This window comes from Vitis vinifera, chromosome 8 (genome assembly GCF_030704535.1).
Source record: "Vitis vinifera cultivar Pinot Noir 40024 chromosome 8, ASM3070453v1".
Lineage (NCBI taxonomy): Eukaryota > Viridiplantae > Streptophyta > Magnoliopsida > Vitales > Vitaceae > Vitis > Vitis vinifera.
In genome coordinates this window covers 11,248,039-11,269,020 of record NC_081812.1, presented here as the reverse complement: position 1 = coordinate 11,269,020, position 20,982 = coordinate 11,248,039, and the positions used below count along the sequence as shown (strand labels likewise).

At 37.3% G+C, this 20,982-nt stretch overlaps 1 protein-coding gene, 1 long non-coding RNA gene and 1 other non-coding gene across 3 annotated transcripts; 1 reads left to right on the top strand and 2 right to left on the bottom strand.

The window, feature by feature from the left end:
- The first annotated feature begins 5,290 nt into the window (after positions 1–5,290).
- LOC100249969 (pentatricopeptide repeat-containing protein At2g38420, mitochondrial) lies at positions 5,291–6,814 on the top strand. Its single transcript, XM_002265925.3, has one exon. The coding sequence runs from the start codon at positions 5,291–5,293 to the stop codon at positions 6,812–6,814; it is 1,524 nt and encodes a 507-aa protein (XP_002265961.2).
- Positions 6,815–13,077: 6,263 nt separating this feature from the next.
- On the bottom strand, positions 13,078–15,850 carry LOC132254165 (uncharacterized). Its single transcript, XR_009466387.1, has 2 exons — positions 15,379–15,850; positions 13,078–15,262 (listed from the first exon to the last, which is right to left on the bottom strand). It is a non-coding gene; the product is annotated as an uncharacterized LOC132254165 (long non-coding RNA).
- On the bottom strand, positions 15,354–15,450 carry MIR164C (microRNA MIR164c). Its single transcript, NR_127751.1, has one exon. It is a non-coding gene; the product is annotated as a microRNA MIR164c (primary transcript).
- Positions 15,851–20,982: the final 5,132 nt, after the last annotated feature.

Here is a 20,982-nt window from a genome sequence, read left to right as displayed (position 1 = left end):
ACGGCAAAGTTATAGCAACGAGAGACAGCAGCCCTTTCAATGAAGTTCTTCTCGGAACTGGGGTCGTGCGTCGGGGCTGCTGACAAACGTGGGTCGTGTGTCGGGCCCGAAAAGCAACAATAAAAGGCGCTCCTCTGGGCAGTGAAGGCCGAGGCTTTCAATGATTTCGAAAGACGGCGTCGCTTCGACGGCGGAAAGAAGGCGTGAGAGGGTGGCGGGATATGAGAAGAAGGCGTCTCAGGAAGGTGGATCGAGGGGCAAGGTTCGCCGGACTAGCGATGGTGACAAATCTGACAAATTTGATCAGTTAAAGGAAAAGAGGAACTCCGTTGACGTGCCCTAATGGCAGAATCTCACAGTCCAAGAACGAGATCACCCTGGCCAGAAAACGGGATTGCGACGCCAATGGAATTGCTCGGAGGTCAAAAGAAGATGCTACGCTCCTCCATGCGCCGACGCGTGAGTTGACGCGTCCCGCTTCTCAGTCCGGACGCGTGAGCTTCACGCGTTCAGCTTCAGGTTGCCGGACTTCGGGTACCGGCCGATCTTGACACCTCGCTTCACCCTCCGAAGGCAGTGACACTACCAGGTCACTTTTATTCTGTGACCCAAGAACAAACCCAGAATTTGAGCCAATGGCTCTGATACCATGTAACTCAACTAAGGTATTTCTCAATTCCTTGTTCTTTATTAGAGGAATAATACTTATATATATACACAATTGAGAGTCCTACATTAGGAAGGTATTATCCCTAAGGAAACAACCAAATTATGGTATGTACAGATATATACAACTAACATAATTCAAGTAAAAATTGAAACTAAAATATATAAAAATAATAATATCCTTCCATTAGATTAAAAAAACGAAGCTAATATAAAGCAAGCTAACTTTAAATCACATTAAAATCAAACTAAAATAAGAAAAGAAGCTAACTTTTACTCTAATTAAAAGTAGAACCTAAAATAATAAAAAATGAAAATTTTAACTCACATTTTCCATGGAGAAAGGTGGTTGTATGAAGACCTTCAGAAGATTTGTTGTTGTGGGTCTTTTCTTGAAGTGAATAGTCCATGCGTTTCCACCTAAAAGTTGTAGCCTTCCCTTGAAGTCCAGATGCGTACCACTTGTTTATTGACGCAACCCATATGGAGACTCCTCAAATAGCCTATTGTAATTGCCTCTTTTATATGCAACCAGCAACCTTGAAAAATCTGGCGATGGTATCCTTTTGGATCTTGTTGCCCATGGAGAGATGAAATTTTGCGGTCTTCCTCTTTGCACGGTAAAGTTGTGAAGCTACTCTCATAATCGAATACTTAGAAATCTCAACTCGAACCTCTAAAAGAGATTTTGAACCTTCAGTATAGAATGGGTACTGAAGAGTTTCCCCTTCAACTTCCTCCGTTGCAACAGGAGCTGCAGCCTTTTCCTCCTCATGAGCTTTCATCAGCTTCTCCAATTGACCATCAGCATCCAGTTTTTCCATAAACATCCTCAACCGATCTCGTCTTTCCATCTCTCTTTCTCCAAAAGGGTTATGGGTTCACCAAGCTGACGAAGGTGAGTTTGTACAGCCATGTCATTAGTAGGCACTGCTAGAGCAGAAGCACGACGTTTCATCAAGAATTCCTGCTTTGTTTTTTCTTGTCGTTCTCTAAACTGTCTGCTCTCTTCTGAAATCTCATATTCTACAGCTGAACCTGAAGCTGCCTGGGCACGGCCTGAGTCATCACGATCAGAATCTGAATCACTAGCTCTCATCTCACCATTTTGTGGAAAGGGTGGCCTAAGGACAGGTGGAAACACAGGGAGAGGAACCAATGATCGGAAGATTAGGACAAAAACTGAGGGTATGAGAGCAATAGGAGGCACAATTGGAGGAGGGACTAACGAAAGAATAATAGGTTGCAATGCTGTTAGTGGGGTAGGATCAATGGTTGAAACTGGAGTTTGATCATCAATGACTGTCGCTGAAGGTTCTGCAAGTGAAACTGAACTAGGGTTTTCCTCGTCTACATCCATGCCTGTACAGCCTTATAACTCCTGCAGAAGATTTCCTCCTCTGATTTTGCTCTCAAAATCCCCTTGCTTTCTCTCTCTAGATCTCTCTCTCTCTCCCCCCCTCCCCTTAGTTCTCTGTTTTTTTTTTTCTCCTCAAATCTAAATCCCCCTTAGTTCTCTGTTTTTTCTTCTCTCCTCAAATCTGAATCCCCATCAGTTCTTTGTTTTTTCTTCCCCCTCCAAATCGTCCACCTCCTTTATGTGCTTTTCCCATGCCAAACTCCTTCAAACTCGTCACTAACCCTTTTTTCTAAGCATCATATGAAAATAAAATAAAAAATAAAAACATAAAGTAAATAAACAAATAATAATAATAATAATAAGATAAAATCACTAATCACATGCAATTTTCTGAAAATAAATAATTAGAAGAATAAATAAATAAAACAAGAAAACAAATAAATATCAAATGCACATAATCAATAATCCAAATATTAAACTAAAATACAAATAAAAAATAAAAAATAAACAAAATATCAAATTGACACAATTAAATACCCAAAATTCATCTCAAGCAATAAAAAATCAAAATTAAGTCAAATACTCTTCTAATCTCAAAAATCAAGCCATCAATCTAAGGGAATTAAGCCCAAAAAAAAACATCTAAGTGACCTAGGTGAAAAAGTGTCTAAGTGACTTAAGTGGAAAGTGCCAAGGTGAACTAGGAGTGTACCTAATGGGCCAAGTGCATCTAAATGGGCCTAGGGTGCCAAAGTGAGCCTAAGGTGGTGTCTAATGGGTCACCAGGGAATTATTATAAAGTATCAAACGAACACGTAATAGGACATGTGCTAGTAAGACAAAATGAAGGGTCTACATCCACAATGAAATGTATTTGTAGAACAAATAAACAAAATTCTTTTAGAGCGAGCACAATGCATGCTTTCAAATATAGGATTGTCGAAAGATTTCTAAGATGAAATGATAAATTCGACTTGTTATCTTATGGATGGATCTCCTTCAATTCTTATTAGTTGTTAGAGTCTTGAGGAGGTATGGTCTGATTCCCTTTTCTAATTGTGCTAATTTAAGAATTTTCGGTTGTCTTGCTTATGCTCACGTGTATAAAGATAAGTTGGAACCAAGATCAAGGAAGTGCATATTTTTAGGATATGCAGATGAAGTGAAAAGGTATAGGTTGTGGTACTCTGATTCAAAATCCTCCAAATTTCTTATTGGTAAGGATGCCACTTTTAATAAGTTTGTAATGTTGAGTCCTAAGAAAGAGCACTTTGATGCAAAAAAACAACCCGTGTGTGAGAGAAAATGTGGAGTTTGTGTCTAAAGCTTCAAGAACCATAGAAAGAACGATTTAAATAAAGCCAAAGAAAGAAGAAGTGCAACATCTTGATAATAAAGAAATTGGACAACAAAAACAACAACATAGTTTAGCCAAAGATAGAATGAGAAGAGAAATTAAACCACCTCAAAGGTATACTTATATAGATTTGGTTGCTAATGCACTTAGTGTAGAGAGAGCATTGAAAATGAGGATCCTTGACTTATCATAAAGCCATCATCACTAATAGAGAGTCTACATAATGGATTGTTGTTATGAATGAGGAGATTGAATCTCTTCAAAAGAACTATATTTGGAAACTATTTGAGAAGCCTAAAGATCAAAAGATTGTTGATTGTAAGTGAGTCTTTAAAATAAAGGAGGGAATTCCAAGAGTGGAGGATGATAGGTTTAAAGCAAGCTTTGTGGAAAAGGGTTCACACAAAAGGAGGGTGTGGATTTTAATGAAGTGTTTTCTCCAATTGTGAAGTATAGCTCAATTAGGATGTTACTTGATATGGTTGCTTTATTTTATTTAGAGTGAGACCAATTTGATTTCAAGACTGCTTTTCTAAATGGTGAGTTGAACATAATTGGTGGTGGTAGTATTTGAAGGCCTCTTAAGGGTGTAGAAGAGAAGGAACATGGAGGACTTTCAATTTTGTTTGAATCTTGGAAATTTGAGTCAAGGTGGAAATTGTTGAAAAGTGTCTTAGATTCCATTTTGAGTTGATTGGAAAGTCATTGATAGTTTCCTTGTAAAATATATTCATGTAAGAGAGTTTCCTATTATTAGAAAGAAAATATCATATTATGGGATCTTCTTTTAGGACTAGGTATCTTTGACAATTATATAATTAGTTTCCTATATGGAATTCTCCTATGTAATTAGGGAAATATATAGGAAAAGATTTTGACTTTAAAGAGAGAGTTTCTTTTAGGTGTAATTGAGACTTTGGAATTTAAGAGCTCTAAGATTATAATCTTTTTCAACAATAGTGGAAGTCCCTTCTTCGTCTTTCCCTGTAATATAGGCTTTAAGTAGAACCACATAAAGTGTTATGTGCTTTGTATGTTTTTGTTTTTGTTTTTGTTCTCTTATTTTTTTTGCTTATTACTATTCTTTGTCGTAGTTTTTCACAACAAACTAGCATTAGAGCCTAGGATGAAGAGTTTTGGAAGAACCAAAGAGAACAAAGTATAGAAGAAGATGGCAAAAGGAATTTTAGTTGAAGGTAGAGTCTGTTGTTTTCTCGTTGAGATGTGATAGAAAAGTTTGTATTATGGAGAGATGAAAGATTGACCTAATGAAATTTCATCTAAGGTGGAAATTGTTAGAAAGCGTCTTAAATTACTAATTAGTTTATATATATATATATATATATATATATATATATTATAGAGAATATGATATAGAATATTTCATATATTCGTAAGTCATTATAATATTAAATTTTCATATAAAATAAGAAAAATTATTAAAAATATCTTTATAAATATTTCAAGTTATTAAGAGAAAAGTTTATAAGATGAAAATGGACCTATAAATACTATATGTGGGGGATAAAGATGTGAAGAGGAATAGAAGAAACTCGATAAAATGAAAGGCTCATGAATCAGGATTTAAAACCTTGTGTATTTTTGTGTGAATTATTTATCTTTATATTTGCATTAAAGTTTGGAGTGGCCCAACAAATGTAACTTTTAGGCTGCAAAGCACAAAAGAAAATAATGGGGAAATTCGTGCTCACACCAAGTAATGTGGGTTGCTCCCCTTTTATCTCGCCGCTCTTTTTATCAATTTCTCTACCTGTCAGTGGAAAAAAAACCGCATTGATCCTGGAGCTCTTTTGAGCAATTTCACTACCTGTGAGGTAAAAATAAATAAACGAAGTTTTGGGTTTTAAAAGCTATACGAAGAGAGTGGGAGGCGCTAGCATTCGAACATGGCGATGCTTAGACCACCTTCTTTCTCAAAAACCAATTTTCTGAGGAAAAGAAGAAAGTGGCCCCTCTCACCCTACAAAGCTACATGGCACGAGACCTTCCATCATCGCCAAGCCATGCAAACCCTCAAAAACACCATCGCAAACCAATCACCATCACCACAGAGCCCCAGCAATTCTCAGTTTCTCTCTATTCTCATAGACTCCTTCAGAATCTACAACTCCGATCCCACCCCCAATGCCTACCGCTTCGTCATCAGTACCCTAACCCGATGCCGGCAATTCCACCATCTTCCTCCTCTCCTCCACCGCCTTGAAAAAGTTGAGAAGTTCGAGACCCCGGAATTTATTTTCACCAATCTGATCAAAGTTTACGGCAACGCCAACATGTTTGAAGACGCCGTCGACCTTTTCTTTAGAATTCCGAACTTTAGGTGCGTCCCATCTGTTTACTCTCTCAATGCTCTTCTCTATGTGCTTTGTAAGAGAAGAGAGGGCCTTGTAATGGTTCCTCAGATCTTGTTGAAGAGCCAGGCTATGAATATCCGGCTGGAGGAATCGAGTTTTCGGATATTAGTTGCTGCTCTTTGTAGAATAAAAAAGCATAATTATGCGATTCGGATATTGAATTATATGTTGAACGATGGGTACGCTGTTGATGCGAAAATGTGCTCTATTATACTGTCGTCCCTTTGTGAACAAAAGGGTTTATCAGGTGATGAGGTTCTGAGGTTTATGGAGGAAATGAGGAAACTTGGGTTTTATCCTGGTAGAGTGGATTGCAATAATGTGATTAGGTTTTTGGTGAAGGAAGGGATGGTGATGGATGCTTTAGGTGTTTTTGATCAGATGAAAACTGATGGAATTAAGCCTGATACTGTTTCTTATACCATGATTTTAAATGGGGTTACCGCGGATGGGGATTATGAGAAGGCGGACGACCTGTTTGATGAAATGCTTGTACTGGGTGTGGTTCCTGATATTCATGCTTACAATGTTTATATAAACAGTTTGTGCAAGCAGAATAATATTGAAGAGGGAGTCAGGATGCTTGCTTCTATGAGAGAGTTGGGGTGCAAGCCTGATTATGTTACTTATAATATGCTCTTGGAGGGGATGTCTAAAGTTAGGGATCTGGGTGGGATGAGGGAGCTTGCGAGGGAGATGGAGTTGGAGGGTGTACAGTGGAACTGGGAAACTTACAGGATTATGCTTGATGGTTTAGTTGGCAAAGGTGAAATCGATGAGTCATGCAGCTTGTTGGAGGAAATGTTGGACAAGTATTTCTCTTGTTGGTGTTCGACATTTGATGAAATAATTTGTGAGTTGTGCCAAAGGGGATTGGTTTGTAAAGCACTGCAATTGGTGAACAAAATGGTCAGAAAGACCATTGCTCCTGGGGCTAGGGCCTGGGAAGCGCTACTCCTTGGTTCTGTTGAATTCAGTTTTGCAGAAACCAGTTTGACTGAATTGGTCAACCCTATACAAATTCACCCAGCTAGATTGCCAGAACATCAACCTTAATATAGAACCTGGCAAATGGTTGCATCCCAGATTCATCACCAAAAAGCTTTACCATAAGAAATACTTACCCTATTGGAAATGAGCCTTATAAATTTCCCCTTTTTGGGGGACAACTGTAGCTTGTCTTTGAACATTGAACTATCTGTAACATCATTGATCTTCAATTCAACATTAAGGAGAGATGCTAGTGAAGCATGAAAAAGGATGTCATTAAAATGTACCCTTACATAAAAAGGCAATTTTGTGTTTCTCATAGGTACTTTTTCATTCAACTATTCAAGGCATAATGTGGACTACTTGTATATACTTTAAGAACCTGTATTGTAAACTAGTATCTCTGTTTGTTGTGCTCATGGAACTTTTTTCCTCCTTTAAACCGACATGCTTGAGATGCAGCAACTTGTCAGCCATAAATCACCTCTTGCTTCTCTACTTCATCTACTGCTGTTATTTTTTTTAAATGAAATTCAAACTACTAATTTCCAAGTTCACTTTTTAACTTCTAACAATATTTTCTTTGCCCTGTGAAAAAAGTAATCTTTGTTGATCCTTGTTTTACCGTGCCCCACAAGGAAATTGAGTGTTTCATCATCTAACCTTAAAGCTAAGAAAGAAGGAACTTTTCGATCAGTTCAATTGTCCCACATGATGTTAAGTTCAACAAATACATATTATGAAGCACAGTAGATCAATAATTGGTGGTAAGGGATCCTATTGAGCCTCTTTTATCCATGTTTCCATTCCCTTTAAGTAATACAAAATCAACATTCTCTTTCTTGTTAATTCATAATCATTGTTTTAAAAGGCTCACAAGGTGCACCAAGACACAAAGTACTTCTAGAGCTTGAGGTGCAAGGTGCACCTAAAGCACGGGCTTTAGTGAAGTGAGGTGCATCCTAATTTACATATATATATATATATATATATATATATATATATATTATATAATCAAATTTAAATAATTTATTTGTCTTAAACACATAAATCATTAAATATCATCCAAAACTTCAATTTAATCAACAAAAAACACATAAATCATCAATACTAAGGTCTCGAAAAGGTACGTCTATTTTTCTCCTATTTTTCCTTTTCTTCTTCGTCTTCTTTGCTTCTTCATCTCACAGTAGAGGTTAGGGCAAATGGAGGTGTTGTCGGGTTCAAAACAACCAGAAAAGAGGGTTGGAATGAAAAACAAGGCCAAAATGGCGTTGTTTTGGCATTTTTTTTTTATTTTAAAAGAACAGACTCCAAAACGACATCGTTCTGGTCTAAAAAAAAAAAGAAAAAAAAAAAGGCTTCGCTTCTACCCTCTGTAACCCATCACCGGAGAAGAAGACCAGAATAAGAAGAAGAAGATAGGAGATTGAGGTGCACCTATGAACCACGTCGAACCTTGCCGAAGGCAAGCACCTTGCGCGCCTAACCAGCACATTCATGAAGGAGCGTCGCTTGCTTTCAAGCGAGGCACCAGAGAGTTGCGTCACACCGCCTAGAGCCTAAGCACGCCTTAGGCGCACCTTTCACAACTATGTTCATAATGATGTTTGATGTTCCTCTCAAATCCCAAGTCTTTTATCGATGATTACACTAGGGTGAAATGGTTATCCTCATGAAAAACAAATCAAATGTTAGTTTTGCATTTCTTATCTATCACAAAATAGTTAGCACACAGTTTGAGAGTTAAAATAAAAGCTATTAGATTTGATAATGGGAAAAAGTACTTTAATAAAGTTTTTTCTTCTTTTCTTGAAAAAGAAGGAATTATACACCAATCTCTATGTACTAATTCCTCACAATAAAATGGTATGGTTGAGTGAAAAAATAAGCAACTATTAGAAATCACTCAAGCCTTACTTTTTTAGAAAAATATGCCTAAATCATATCAAGGAGACATTGTCCTAACTACAACTTATTTGATTAACCGACTAACCTCAAAAGTGCTTGAAAATAAAACTCCATTTGACACACTCTCAAAATTTTTCCCACATTTCAATAGTTCTAGTAAACTTTCTGCTAAAGTCTTTGGTTATGTGTTGTTTGTCCATATCTATCCTCCAAATTGCAGCAACTTGATCCCGAGCTCTAAAATATCTATTTGTAGGATACCCTCCTACCAAAAAGGTTATAGATGTTATCATCCTGCTTCTAAAAAAAATTTTACAACCATATGTTATGTTTGCTGAAAATCGATCTTTTTTTCCTAATACTTATTTTCAAGGGAAGAGCTTAGATGAAGATAAGCTCCTCTTATGTTTTGCTTGATTTTCCTAAACTTTCTGAATCCATGCCACTTGCACCTAAGGTCTCACCTATAGGTTCTACTTCCTTGTCACTTAGTCAAGAATCCTTATAAAAAATAGATAAAGGGGGAGTTAATGTGATTGTCATGCCACTATAGGTTTACTCTAGGTGGAAATAGTCCCAACTTAATCAAATGCAAGCTTAAGAGTTGGAACTCGAGTTAGGTAATGAACACACAAAATCCACTAATTCTATTTCTAGTGTCATTTCTCTTGCTTCAAATTTGTTGCTTTTAGCAAAAGCTCATGATCACTTTGTTCTAAATGAAGATTCGGAAGTGTTTCCTAACCTCCATTTACCAATTACCCTTAGGAAAGCTACTAAAAAATGCACTCAACACCTGATCTCCAATTTCATTTCATTTGAAAACCTATCCTTATCACATAGAGTCTTCCTTACCCAATTAACTTCAATTGAAATTCCTCAAGTAGTTCAATAAGTACTTAGAAGCATGAATTTAAGGAAAGCCATGAAAGAAAATATATTATCTCTTGAGAAAGCTAAACTTGGAAATTAGTTGAATTATCAAAGGGAAAAAAACTAGGTGGATGTAAATGGGTGTTCACAATTATATATAGAGCTAATGGGAAGTTTGAGAGATATAAGGTTAGGCTGGTGGCCAAGGGGTATACATAAACTTATGGGGTGGACTACCAAGGAACATTTGCTTTGGTAGGAACGATGTATACCATTCTTATATTACTATCCTTGACAACTACCTTTGGTTGGTATTTGCAGCAACTCGATGTTAAGAATGCAATCTTACATAGTGATTTAGAATAAGAAGTGTATATGGAAAACCACCAAGTTTCAATGGGGACTTCAAAAGAAATAATGTGTGCAAACTAAGAAAGGTGTTTTATGGCCTTAAACAATCTCCCCGAGCATGGTTTAGAAGATTTGTAAAAGCTATGAATGACTTGGAGTTTTGACAAAGCCAAGGAGATCATATACACTTCATGAAACGCTCACATGTGGGTAAACTTACCATTGCCATAGTTTATGTTAATGACATAATTGTGAAATGAGATGACTATGAGGAAATAAAAAGGCTTAAGAAGAAACTATCTAAAGATTTCATGATAAAAGACTTGAGAAGACTCAAGTGCTTTTTGGGGATTGAAATGGCCCACTCAAGGAGGGGTATTTTTATCTCTTATGAGAAGTATATTTTGGATCTTTTTAAGGAGACTAGTATGCTTGGTTGTAGGCCTGTTGACACCCCTATTGAATAAAATCATGAGTTAGGGAAAACTTAAGAATATGTAGTAATAGAATGTGGAATGTGAAATGTTTCAACATCTAATTGGGAAGTTAATCGACTTATCACACACAAAGCCAAATACAGCCTATGTTGTCAATATCATAAGCCAATTTATGGGTTCTCCTAGGTAGTATACAGGATTCTATATTACTTAAAGTCAACTCTAAGAGAGGGAATTTTCTTTATGAAAAATTGAAGAGTTGAGCCTAGAGGCATACACTGATGCGAATTAGGCATGATCAGTGGTGGATTGATATTCTACCTCCCATTACTATACACTCTTAGGTAGCAACTTAGTGACATGGAGAAGTAAGAAGCACTATGTGGTGGTTCGACACACATAGGATTTGTGAGCTATTATGGATAAAGATTGTCCTTGATGATATGGAAATGGATATTGAGGTTATATTGTAACAACAAATCAACAATCAATATTGTTCACAATTCAGTACAATGTGACTGAACAAAGCATGTAGAAGTAAATAGACACTTCATGAAGGAAAAAACTCAATGGTGATTTGATCTATACACCTTATGTTTTAACAAAAGGGCAACTTGTACATGTGTTAACCAAAGGATTGACAAGTCACCAATTTCAAATAATTACATGCAAGCTGGAAATGGACAATATCTATATATTTGAAATGATTTTATATTTATTTCTTTCTTTTTCTTTCTTTGGTAGAATATGATTTACGGGAGAGATTATAGGATGATAGATGGTAAGTAAAACTGATCCTTAATTTATGGGAGAGATTTTAAGGGAACCTAATCCCTAGTTGTGTATAGTAGGATGTACATATTGTATTCTAATACAATTCAAATAGAACAAAATTTATTTCAGGTTCCACCAACACATCATCTTGTTTTTTGCCATTTTTGTTGTCATTTTGTTCAATACTTCAACGAGTGTAGCAGTTTTACTTTTTCTGTGTGCCGCATGATCACATTCAGGTAGGTTGCTTGTCTAATCTCCTCTAGCCAAAGTTACCATTCTGACTGATGTTTCTTGCTTGTCTCTCAAAATTGTATTCTTTGGGTTTTAAATGACTTGCTTTGGTGTAGCGGGTCAGGGCTGGATGTCTAATAAATTGTACCTGGCTGTAAATGTTGTGTTCGAGCACCTTCTTACTTTGCCAAAAAAAGAAGGTTTCTGAACCGAAAATTGGTGATGGTGGGGCTTCATCCAAACCTCTGGATCTTGGTCAGCTGAGGTTCTGACCTGAACTTAACCTGGCCAAACAGTGTTCCACCATAAGCTCCTGTTTTCAGACTCTCTCTCTCTCTCTCTCTCTCCATATATTAGGATTTTGATTAGAAGGAAATTATTTTTAAAAACAATTGTAGCATACAACATTTACACACAGTAGGTAGTCCAGGATCATATGTAGCACAGAGCCTGGCATTATGGTACTTAAATGAGGTGGATTTGAGTGGAACTGCATCAACTCTGTTTGTGGGTCTCTACACTGTCGTCAAAGCTCTGGATCCCCTTCAACAGTTCAGCCAAGGGAAATGCTGTCCCAGACCCTGTCCTAAATTTAACATTTGGCATCCTAGCTCCTCCCCTCTACTGTTAATTCTCACCTCCTAGTCATTGCGAAGCAATTAAAATTTGCAATCAAATTTATGGAAACAAGCACCACTAACTTGGATTTATGATATTCTCAGGTGTTACTATTAGGCAACAAAAATGCATTTCTAAGCATCACACTTGCTCAAGTGAATGAACCAGCGGGGGCTTGTGTCTCCAGCCAAAGTCGGCAGCTTGGACAACCAGGGAACTTGGACCCAGAACATCTGGTAGGTAAGACAAGTCTATCCAGCTGGCAGTAACATGGTTTAATAATGTAAAATTGATGCCTCCTTATTCTTTTGCTGAATTTTGCCAAACAATAAATATCAAACTCTGTTTCTTTACTTCCTTTTTGTTCCAGAATTCTATCTTCCACTGGTTTCTGTGTAAACAAATGAAACGCCCAAACTCTTACCCAGAATAAAATTTTCCAAGCTTTGGGCATAATGAGAGGTTATCAAATGTTTTTGCCTTCGATTCGAATCTAGTCCGACGACATGGATGAAATTGTAATTCACTCATTTTCACTTCTGTAGTGAAAAGATTGAAGCATCCTAGGAGCCCAGCTGGCAAATTTTCATTTGCCTAGCTGGCAAATTTTCATTTGCCTCCCTTAAAGTGAGCTTTGATGGTATCTGGAAAAGGATCGTTGCAGTAAAAAATCTTAATTAATTTAAGGACCATAATCTATTACATGATTGATCCCACAAAAGAGAACAGCTAGCAGAAAACCAAAGTTGTTTGGTGATTCTAACTATTCAATTCTGTTCCATTTATTATTGTTGTCTTCTTTCGGCGATGATGGGTGAAAAAACTAATATCAAGTGAACCTTCCTGTGAAGAGAATTAATCACATGCTTTCCACTTGAATGTAAGATGTTGAAAAAACCTACAGCTCTCAGTGGACCACCTGACTTTCTAGGTGTTGAGAAGCCGGTTTCAGCAATCACATCAACATTAACTTCCATTCAATACTCTGTATTTTGATAGGCTGTGTTTGGATGTTTATAGAAATTGAATGGTCCTTCATTTATACGTTATTCAGGAAAGTGACAAGCCTCATAAAAAATTACAGTGGGAGCCTTAAAGAAACTCACAAACATATATCAAAAGAATAGGAAATAAAAAGAGATAAATCGCATACAATCAACTGCCACATCTTGGAAAACATAAGAAACTTATTCAACTTTCATTGGCCATTGGAGGGAGAAATTGTTCCCAGCCACGTGTTAAGACATCCATCTTATGGGTAAATGAGAAATTACACTTGGATTAGAAGTAGAGCTCATCGCTGTGACTTTAGCATGGAGAAGAACTAAGAGCCAAAGATAGAATAGAGACATAGGGTGGCACTATTGACTGTCTCCTCGATGGTGGTACCCAGTTTCCTATTCACAATAACAGTCACCAGTTTTTATGGAACTCGTGTGTTAAATATGTCTCGTAGCTCACATCTATACCATATGCATATAGTTCTATCTAGAAAAAGATACGTCACTTCTCCTCTATCACCTCTCTAATAATTCCAGGCCTCACAAATGTAACTATCTTCTCCACCATACATGTTGGCTAACTAAACCCAGCTGAGAGAAAAACCCTTTTCTCCCTTTTATTTGTTCCTCCTCTTTATTTGTTCCTCCTCGTTTCCTTGAAATTTGGTGCTTCTTCTGGGTCCATTATTTCTTGGACGCAACAGCAAAATTTAGATGACATTCATTCTTCCCCAAACTCCAAACTGTGACTGTCAAACATTTAAAACCATGACCCTACTGATCAAAGAATAAATTAAAGAGGAAACCTGCCTGGAGCACCGACAAGTGTTTTAGTACCAGAGATTTTTTTCATGAAGCTTCTTATTATAAAATACTAAATTCTTGTATCATGGTTGAAAGTTAGGTAGCATTTGATGGCGTTAGAAATTTGGTATTAGAATTTTCGAGTTGTCGAGAAGGTAGAATGGTCAGTCATGTTAAGACTTGAAATGAGAGGTTTGGACTTTAATTTAGAAAAAAACAGTATAAAAAACTTCTAGTCTTCATCACTAAATGTCTCATCCAACAATCCCTCAAGTCTTTTAATGACAAATGTTTATTCTTATATGGTTTTCTTGATTCAGATGCTGCCCCTTTCTCTGGAACTATTATCTAAGAAGTAAGAACCCCTTTGCACAAAGGTTTCCCATATTTGTTTCATTTTTGTATATTATGGCTTATGTTTCTAAGATTTTTCCTAAATGAAACAATTATGGGAAATACAAACAATGTTATGCAAATACCTGTTTGTAAATTAGAAGTCTTAAATTGATAAATCAATTAATGAAAGAACGTAATGGAGGGTGGCAAAACATGACTTCTGAATACTGAAAAACAAGAGGATTACAAATGCAGGAAAAAGGGAACACTCTAAAAATAAACCAAAACTCCACTAACCAAAAAAGGAATTTACACAATAAATTACATCTGCCTATGAATTTTTTCTTTAATTCTTTTGTCAGCTTGATCAGGCAACCCTATCACTGTATCAACCATTGTTCTTATGCTTCTTTCTCCTCCCTCTCCAAGACACCACTCACCTCCAACAGAAGAGAGAGAGAGAGAGTGAGAGAGGAAGAAGAAGGAAAGGAAAGGAAAAAAAGAAAAGAGGGAGAGAAGATGAAGAAGCCTTGTTACTTATGATATTAATCAGAAGCCCTAATTCTGATTAAATTTGTACTATTTCTACTGGCAGGATACAAATTCAGGTTTAGAAGAACCATTTTGTTGTGTGTATGGATGCGTGTGAGAAGGGCAATAGGAAGGAAGAATTTGGATTCGAATACCTTTTAAGCCAAAAAAGAAAAGAAAAGAAAAAAAAAAGATGTAGACCAGTGCGGATTCAAACTTTCCGGCAAGATTTTACTCTATGGTCTGCCTACGGAAGTACACCTCATCTATTTACGAGTTTACGTGGTCTAATTGTGACAGTAATCTGGTAATTCAGGTCTATGACCCTCTACCTTGACATTGTTACGATAAATCCCAATAAATGATGCATTGGCATCTTTTCTTGTTATTGATCGTTATCCTTTCAATTATCCCAACATATTCCTTGATAACTATGCTTGTGATTATCATGTATTATCATGGACATGACTTGGATTCTGACTTTACATTAAAAGATACGATATCTCCACCAAGAAAATGATAGGCAATTTCACTTCCAACAAGTTGATGATAAACCACGACTTACCTGGAAATGAAGCTAACTAGGAAGGTTAACTGCTTCCTTGATATCTCCGTGATAATTGGGGAGAACAGTCTTCCTGGTGCTGCAAACCGAAGGTGTAATAAGGTAGAGTGGTCATGATGGGGAAGAGGGGCACATGAAGAACCAACTCTCGCTGGTGCTAACAAAAAAAATCAAAGCAGCAAGCAAGAGTCTAACTCGAGCAAAAGATTATTGGTTTGTGGTGCATGAGCTAGTAATGCACGTGCCCTGCTTCTCCATCTTGCTCAACACTCGCCTTTCTCATGCCACAGCCAGCAGCTATCTCTCAGAGACAGGGAGGGAAAGGTAGAGTAGGGGGGAGAGAGAGATGTGTGTGATAATGGGGAATAAGGGAAACTCTTCTGCAGTTCTTGCGATCTCTTTGCGCTCTCATTTATAACGAAAGCGGCAAATGAAGGCTGTTTCTGGGGGTGGGTGTGGGGACAAGACATGTAAAGCTTAGTTGGGTGCGGGACCCCAAGAGTTCGCATCCCAAACAGCTTGTCACAACTAGCACAGGACCACACCCCCATCACTATTTCTATTGAAATACATTGATACCCTTTCACTTTCTCCTAAATACCTTTGTCTAATTTATGTTGACACCACCTGAATTCTGAAGCATTAGTAATTACCTTTTGACTCTTCTGCAGTATCAGATGTGAAGAAAGTCTACATTGTAGAAAGAAGAGGATCCTAGACTAGTTAAAATAACATCCAAAAGTTCATATTACTTATAGATCTTACTCCAAAGTTCTCCATACAATGCTAAGCTTCACCTTTTCTATTGATCCTTCCCTTTCTGTTAAACTGTCAGCAACTTCAAAAGCTTTTCTTGTGATCTTGATGTTGATTCCATGTTAAACTTCTGAGATCTGAGATACTCCCATACTTTCCGGGTAGGTTCAACACTTTCATCACACAAAAGGCAATCTACTCCTAGATTATTGTTGATTTTTTCCTAGTTGCATTCACTTGGTTAACAGAATTGGTAATGGGGAGTAATTGTCATCTGATTGCACCAAACATTTCTCCATTTTCTCTCATCAGTGTCTTCACTCGGATTCTCTCAAAGAAATACATAAATTTTGTGCCATGGGTTCACAATTTTAGTATCTTTTTGACTTACTAAAGACTATAAATTTTTCTTAGTCGTGAACTTCTACATCAGCTCCAGAGGAAATGTAAAAGAGAAAAAAATAAAGTTGTCATTGTCATCTTTGTTGATACATTTAAAAGTAGGCAATATTTTAAATTGATAACTGCCCTGTTCATCTGACCATCTCATTATTGGCACACACAGCATCTTGTTGCGATCAGACCTTGGCACTGTATCTGTGTGCACCACGAGCATCTTGGTTTTTCAAATAAGTGCCAAACCCTCTTTTAGGCTTACTTCCTGTGATAGATTCATCAAATCATTGCACTTTTTCTGATTCTGATATCAACTCTAAAGCTCTAATAAACCAACCAATGTCAAATTTGGAAAGCTAGGCCTCACCATCTTATGATCTGTTTACCGGGTTCTGAATATTTACCATTTCTACAAGCTAAGCCCCCCTTTTCCCTTTTCTGCAGGAGGAAAAAGGGTTTTTAGTTCCTTCTTTATATTGATGTCCCCACATTAATCTAAGACTTGTTTTTAAAGTGTCAGGGGTAGATAAAAATACACAAATTCACTATGGTGATGGGCATGTAATTGGAAGAGGCTGCCATGCTTGTATTTTTCATGTCTGCAATCTGGGATTGCTGCTCGCCACAGAACATGAATGTCAGGCGTCATAATTAAAAATGTTGCTGTCTCAAGTGTTGCCGACAAATATGTTTCTAACAAAATCACAAGAAGAATTAGAGGTTATTGAAACTCTGAAATATCTTCAGATAAACCTCAAACCACCCATGGTGGAAGTTAGAAGTTGACTGCAAAATTGTGTATAGTTTGACGGAAGAAGTTGTGGTTAAAACTGATACGGGCCATCACCATGATGATCATCGGCGAAAAATGGGAATAAGGTCATGAATCAAAATCCTAAAGTCCATTACTAAATAGAAAAATCGAACATTCAATTCAAGGCTATAAAAGAAAATGACAATCATTTCAAGCCACCATCATCATCTCACTCAAGTCTGCTGGGGCCATGTGTGGCTATTATTCAATTGGCACATGGCTTTCAAGATCTACCTGCCATTTTGCTTGAGAAATTCACACCAGACTTAGCCTTACCCCATGATCACAGTCCTTAAATCTAGGATACTTAGCATGTGCAACTTTTCTGAGGAGTAAGGCTACCACGGTCAATTTCATGTTTTTCAACAACACAAATACATCCTGCAGCGACAGTGGCTTTTATGCCTCAGAAATGGTTTTTCACTGAGAATTAAAAGAAAGTTGCCTATTCAAGCTCAAAAGATGTGTGAGGTTCAATTGAAAAAATGCACATGATGCCCATTGTTAGACTGGAAAAATATTTCCCTGAGAATCGATGAGGTTTGGATTCAATTGTTTGGAAGTTTTCAAGCAATGACCCTTGTGGAGCTGTGGGGCACCAGCACAAGCATTGAGGTGGTTGGGCTGCTATATAGGTCTTGCAACTTTTTCTCATTGCTGTGGTTCCTTCTCTTTTCTTAGTGTTGAAGATGGGTGATATATAGGGTTCGAGGAGAGCTTCATAATTGTACATTATTGTCGTCTTTACTAGACCCACTTCATCAATGGTCTACCAGTCAATTCCATGTCCACTTTTCCATCGTGGAAGTCATAGATGCCTTCTCATGTCTTTTTAACAATATATATGGAGGGAAGAGGGAGAGAATCTTTCTTTTCCCTTTTCTCCATTCACAAATTCTTGTGTTTTCAAGGGAAAAATCTACCGTATCAGCATCATATATAGACTGCAATAATCAATTCTCTTTATCTGCACACTTTATTTGCAGGGCTTTGCGCTGACGGGGTGTAACGACCCACATTAATCTAAGTGTCATTCCAGGTAAAGAGCTTTCTAAAGAGGAGTCTGAGTACTCAAGGCCCAATAAATGGTGGTTCCCATCATGTCTTAGCTCATTGGTATTTGGTGTTCATTGATCACCATATATATAATCATGTGTGACAGAGGTATCGTCATCTTCAACCTGGACAACACAAAGTAGCATTCACAATAAGAATTGAGAGAAATTTTTTTTGAAAAGATTGGAGATGAGTCATTACCCATTCCTGCATTAGGTAATGATTTATGAACATTCTTAAGCAAATGTCGGAATTGCGTTGAAGTACTACAAAAATGCCAGAATGATCAATTGGCCCCGCCTATTTTTCTGCCAATCCTAGTGACCCAACTATGATTTGGCCATATGCTTCAGATGAGAGAGAGAAAGAGAGATAGAGATGGAGACCATTTTGTGAGTAGACATCCATGTCCTCCTCAAAGGATTGCGAAAATCTTCAATGGCCTATAAGAGCACAGTAAGAACTAATGCCTAATCTAAAGCAATGTATGGTCTCAGAAAAAGAAATTAATGGTAGAAAACAATAGGTAAACAACTTTTCGTGCTCCACCATTCCTAGGCCCTGTTGTCTTGGTCTAATTTATGCAATACGGTAACATTTAGCCTGAGTAGGTGACTAGGTACCATCCCAAAGCAAGTATGAAGAGCATTGATGAGATGACCCTCTGCTCATCTCAGTTCATGGGACTTATGGATAAATGATAAATGATATTTGACAATCCATAAATGAAAGATTGAAAGATAGATTCCATGTCTCCTGTCCAATCAACATTTTTCTGTGTGGAACTGAATGAGGGTTTGACAAGTCCGTACCTAGAAGGAAATGCCAACCTCCTAAAGTGAATGTAGGGGGCCATATATCAAATTGCGGCTTGATGCTATATATCAAACTGCAGTTATATTAACCATTGTTTCTCCTTTATCGCTGGATGGTCATCTTCTCTAGTGCTTAAACAATTCTTTTATGCAGTTCATTGACCTGGCATTCCACTGATAGAGATGTGAGGAGGATACAATTTTGAATCAGCCCATACCTTTCAGAATGTCTGTCACTAAACTATAAGCATGTTAAACAATAAGCATGTTGACATGTTTTTAAAATACCGAATCTTGAACCATACTTGACATCACAACCGAAAAGACTTGATTATTAATCAAGAAGTGAAAAAAAAGAGTTATTTAGTGGTTTTTTGAGGTGGGTACTCCATGGATTGAGGGAAAAAGGTTGATGGAAGCATGGGAAGTGGGTAAAGGTGCCATTAAACATCTGGTGTAATGGAATATCACTTAAAACCATAATCTCAGGCAAACAATAATGGCAGTGTGTTAAACAAATAGTATAGATACAGACTGTGGGACCTTTACCACCAAGTTTCAGTCCTTGCATTATTTTCTCATATTTCGAGTAGTTGACCTTCAATCTATGGATGACAGCGAGAGCGTAGTATTTGCTGATTAAGATTCCAACTTTAAGCTTCCTTGTTAGACTAATATTTACTAACTCTACTGTCACTTCTTCCTTATCTTTGTAACCAAATGGGTCATGTTGAATGGTCATAAATCGTGTCCAATTTGGTCACTTAATAATAGGTTATCTTTCAAATTGAGTAGCCTCTCCTTTTCTTTTGGCTTCTTTGAGGGCTCTAGTTGATATTGAAATAATTAAATGGGTGGACGGTATAAATTACTTGCACCCATTGATATTTATATCTATATATCACTCTATTCATCCACTCCCAAGCCATTCTTTTTCTGGTGTTTTCAGTTCATGGTTAAACCTTTTTTTTTTCACTCATCTTCATCATATGGTTAGTAGATAAAATAATTAAGTAATGTAGTGGGAGACATAATTCAAATTATGTTCATTAACCCCAACGTCATGGTGGTGAAATGCATGGACCAAGACGGACCTCTATATGACCTTTCTCAATACTAGTTATCATGTTGATTAGGTGGAAAGAAATAAAGTTAGGAGTGAATCTGATCCTTTAATTAGAGTTGCGACAAAGAGCACCATTCAGGTGAATGACAGGCATGATTACTATATATTTCTTTTTTGTCTATTCAGCGATAAAACCGGGGTGATTATCTTTCATCCATCATAGTCTTTTTATATATGATCTCACCATTATGACTATAATCTACTTTACGCCAGAATTTATTTTAATATATGCTGTAGAGCTCTCAGAAGTGATATGCAGCAGACACATCCTTTTCCTCCTGACATTTCTTTCAGATATTTTTTTCTAATTTTCGATGTATATGTTTGCAGTGTTCTTTAGTCATCATCTGTGCGTAGCCCCTAGGTCATCACTGAATATTTCTGGGGATCCAAACACCCTGCTGGCATGTTAGTCTTACAGTGTGAATTGGGGGCCATGTGATACAGGAGTTGAGTTTGAACGTTGAGGTTGAATGGGTGAGTTTTAAGTACGAGGTTTAAAAAGGCTACAAGTACTAAAAAGAACAGCCAAATAAGGTTTGCATGATTGTATTTTAGAACTCGGTTAAAGAGGAAGCTTCGGCCAGGTAAAACACACTGCCTCACATGGGCTTAACAAATCCCGATTAAAGCGGCAATGGCCTGCAACAGTCCATGGGCCTAACAAATCCCGATTAAGGCGGCGACGGCCTGGTGGGCTCGACTCCTGTGCTCATCATCTGTGGAACAGTCCCAGGCTTGGAATCGATTTTCCTTTCCTCACCTGGGCACTGCTTTTCTATTAACTTTGCCCCGATAACGCCAGTTGAGTCAACAGTAGGGCTTCAACTTGGGAT

Excerpts from the sequence above, each read along its gene's own strand:
- LOC100249969 (XM_002265925.3), top strand. The coding sequence starts at position 5,291 with ATGGCGATGCTTAGACCACCTTCTTTCTCAAAAACCAATTTTCTGAGG.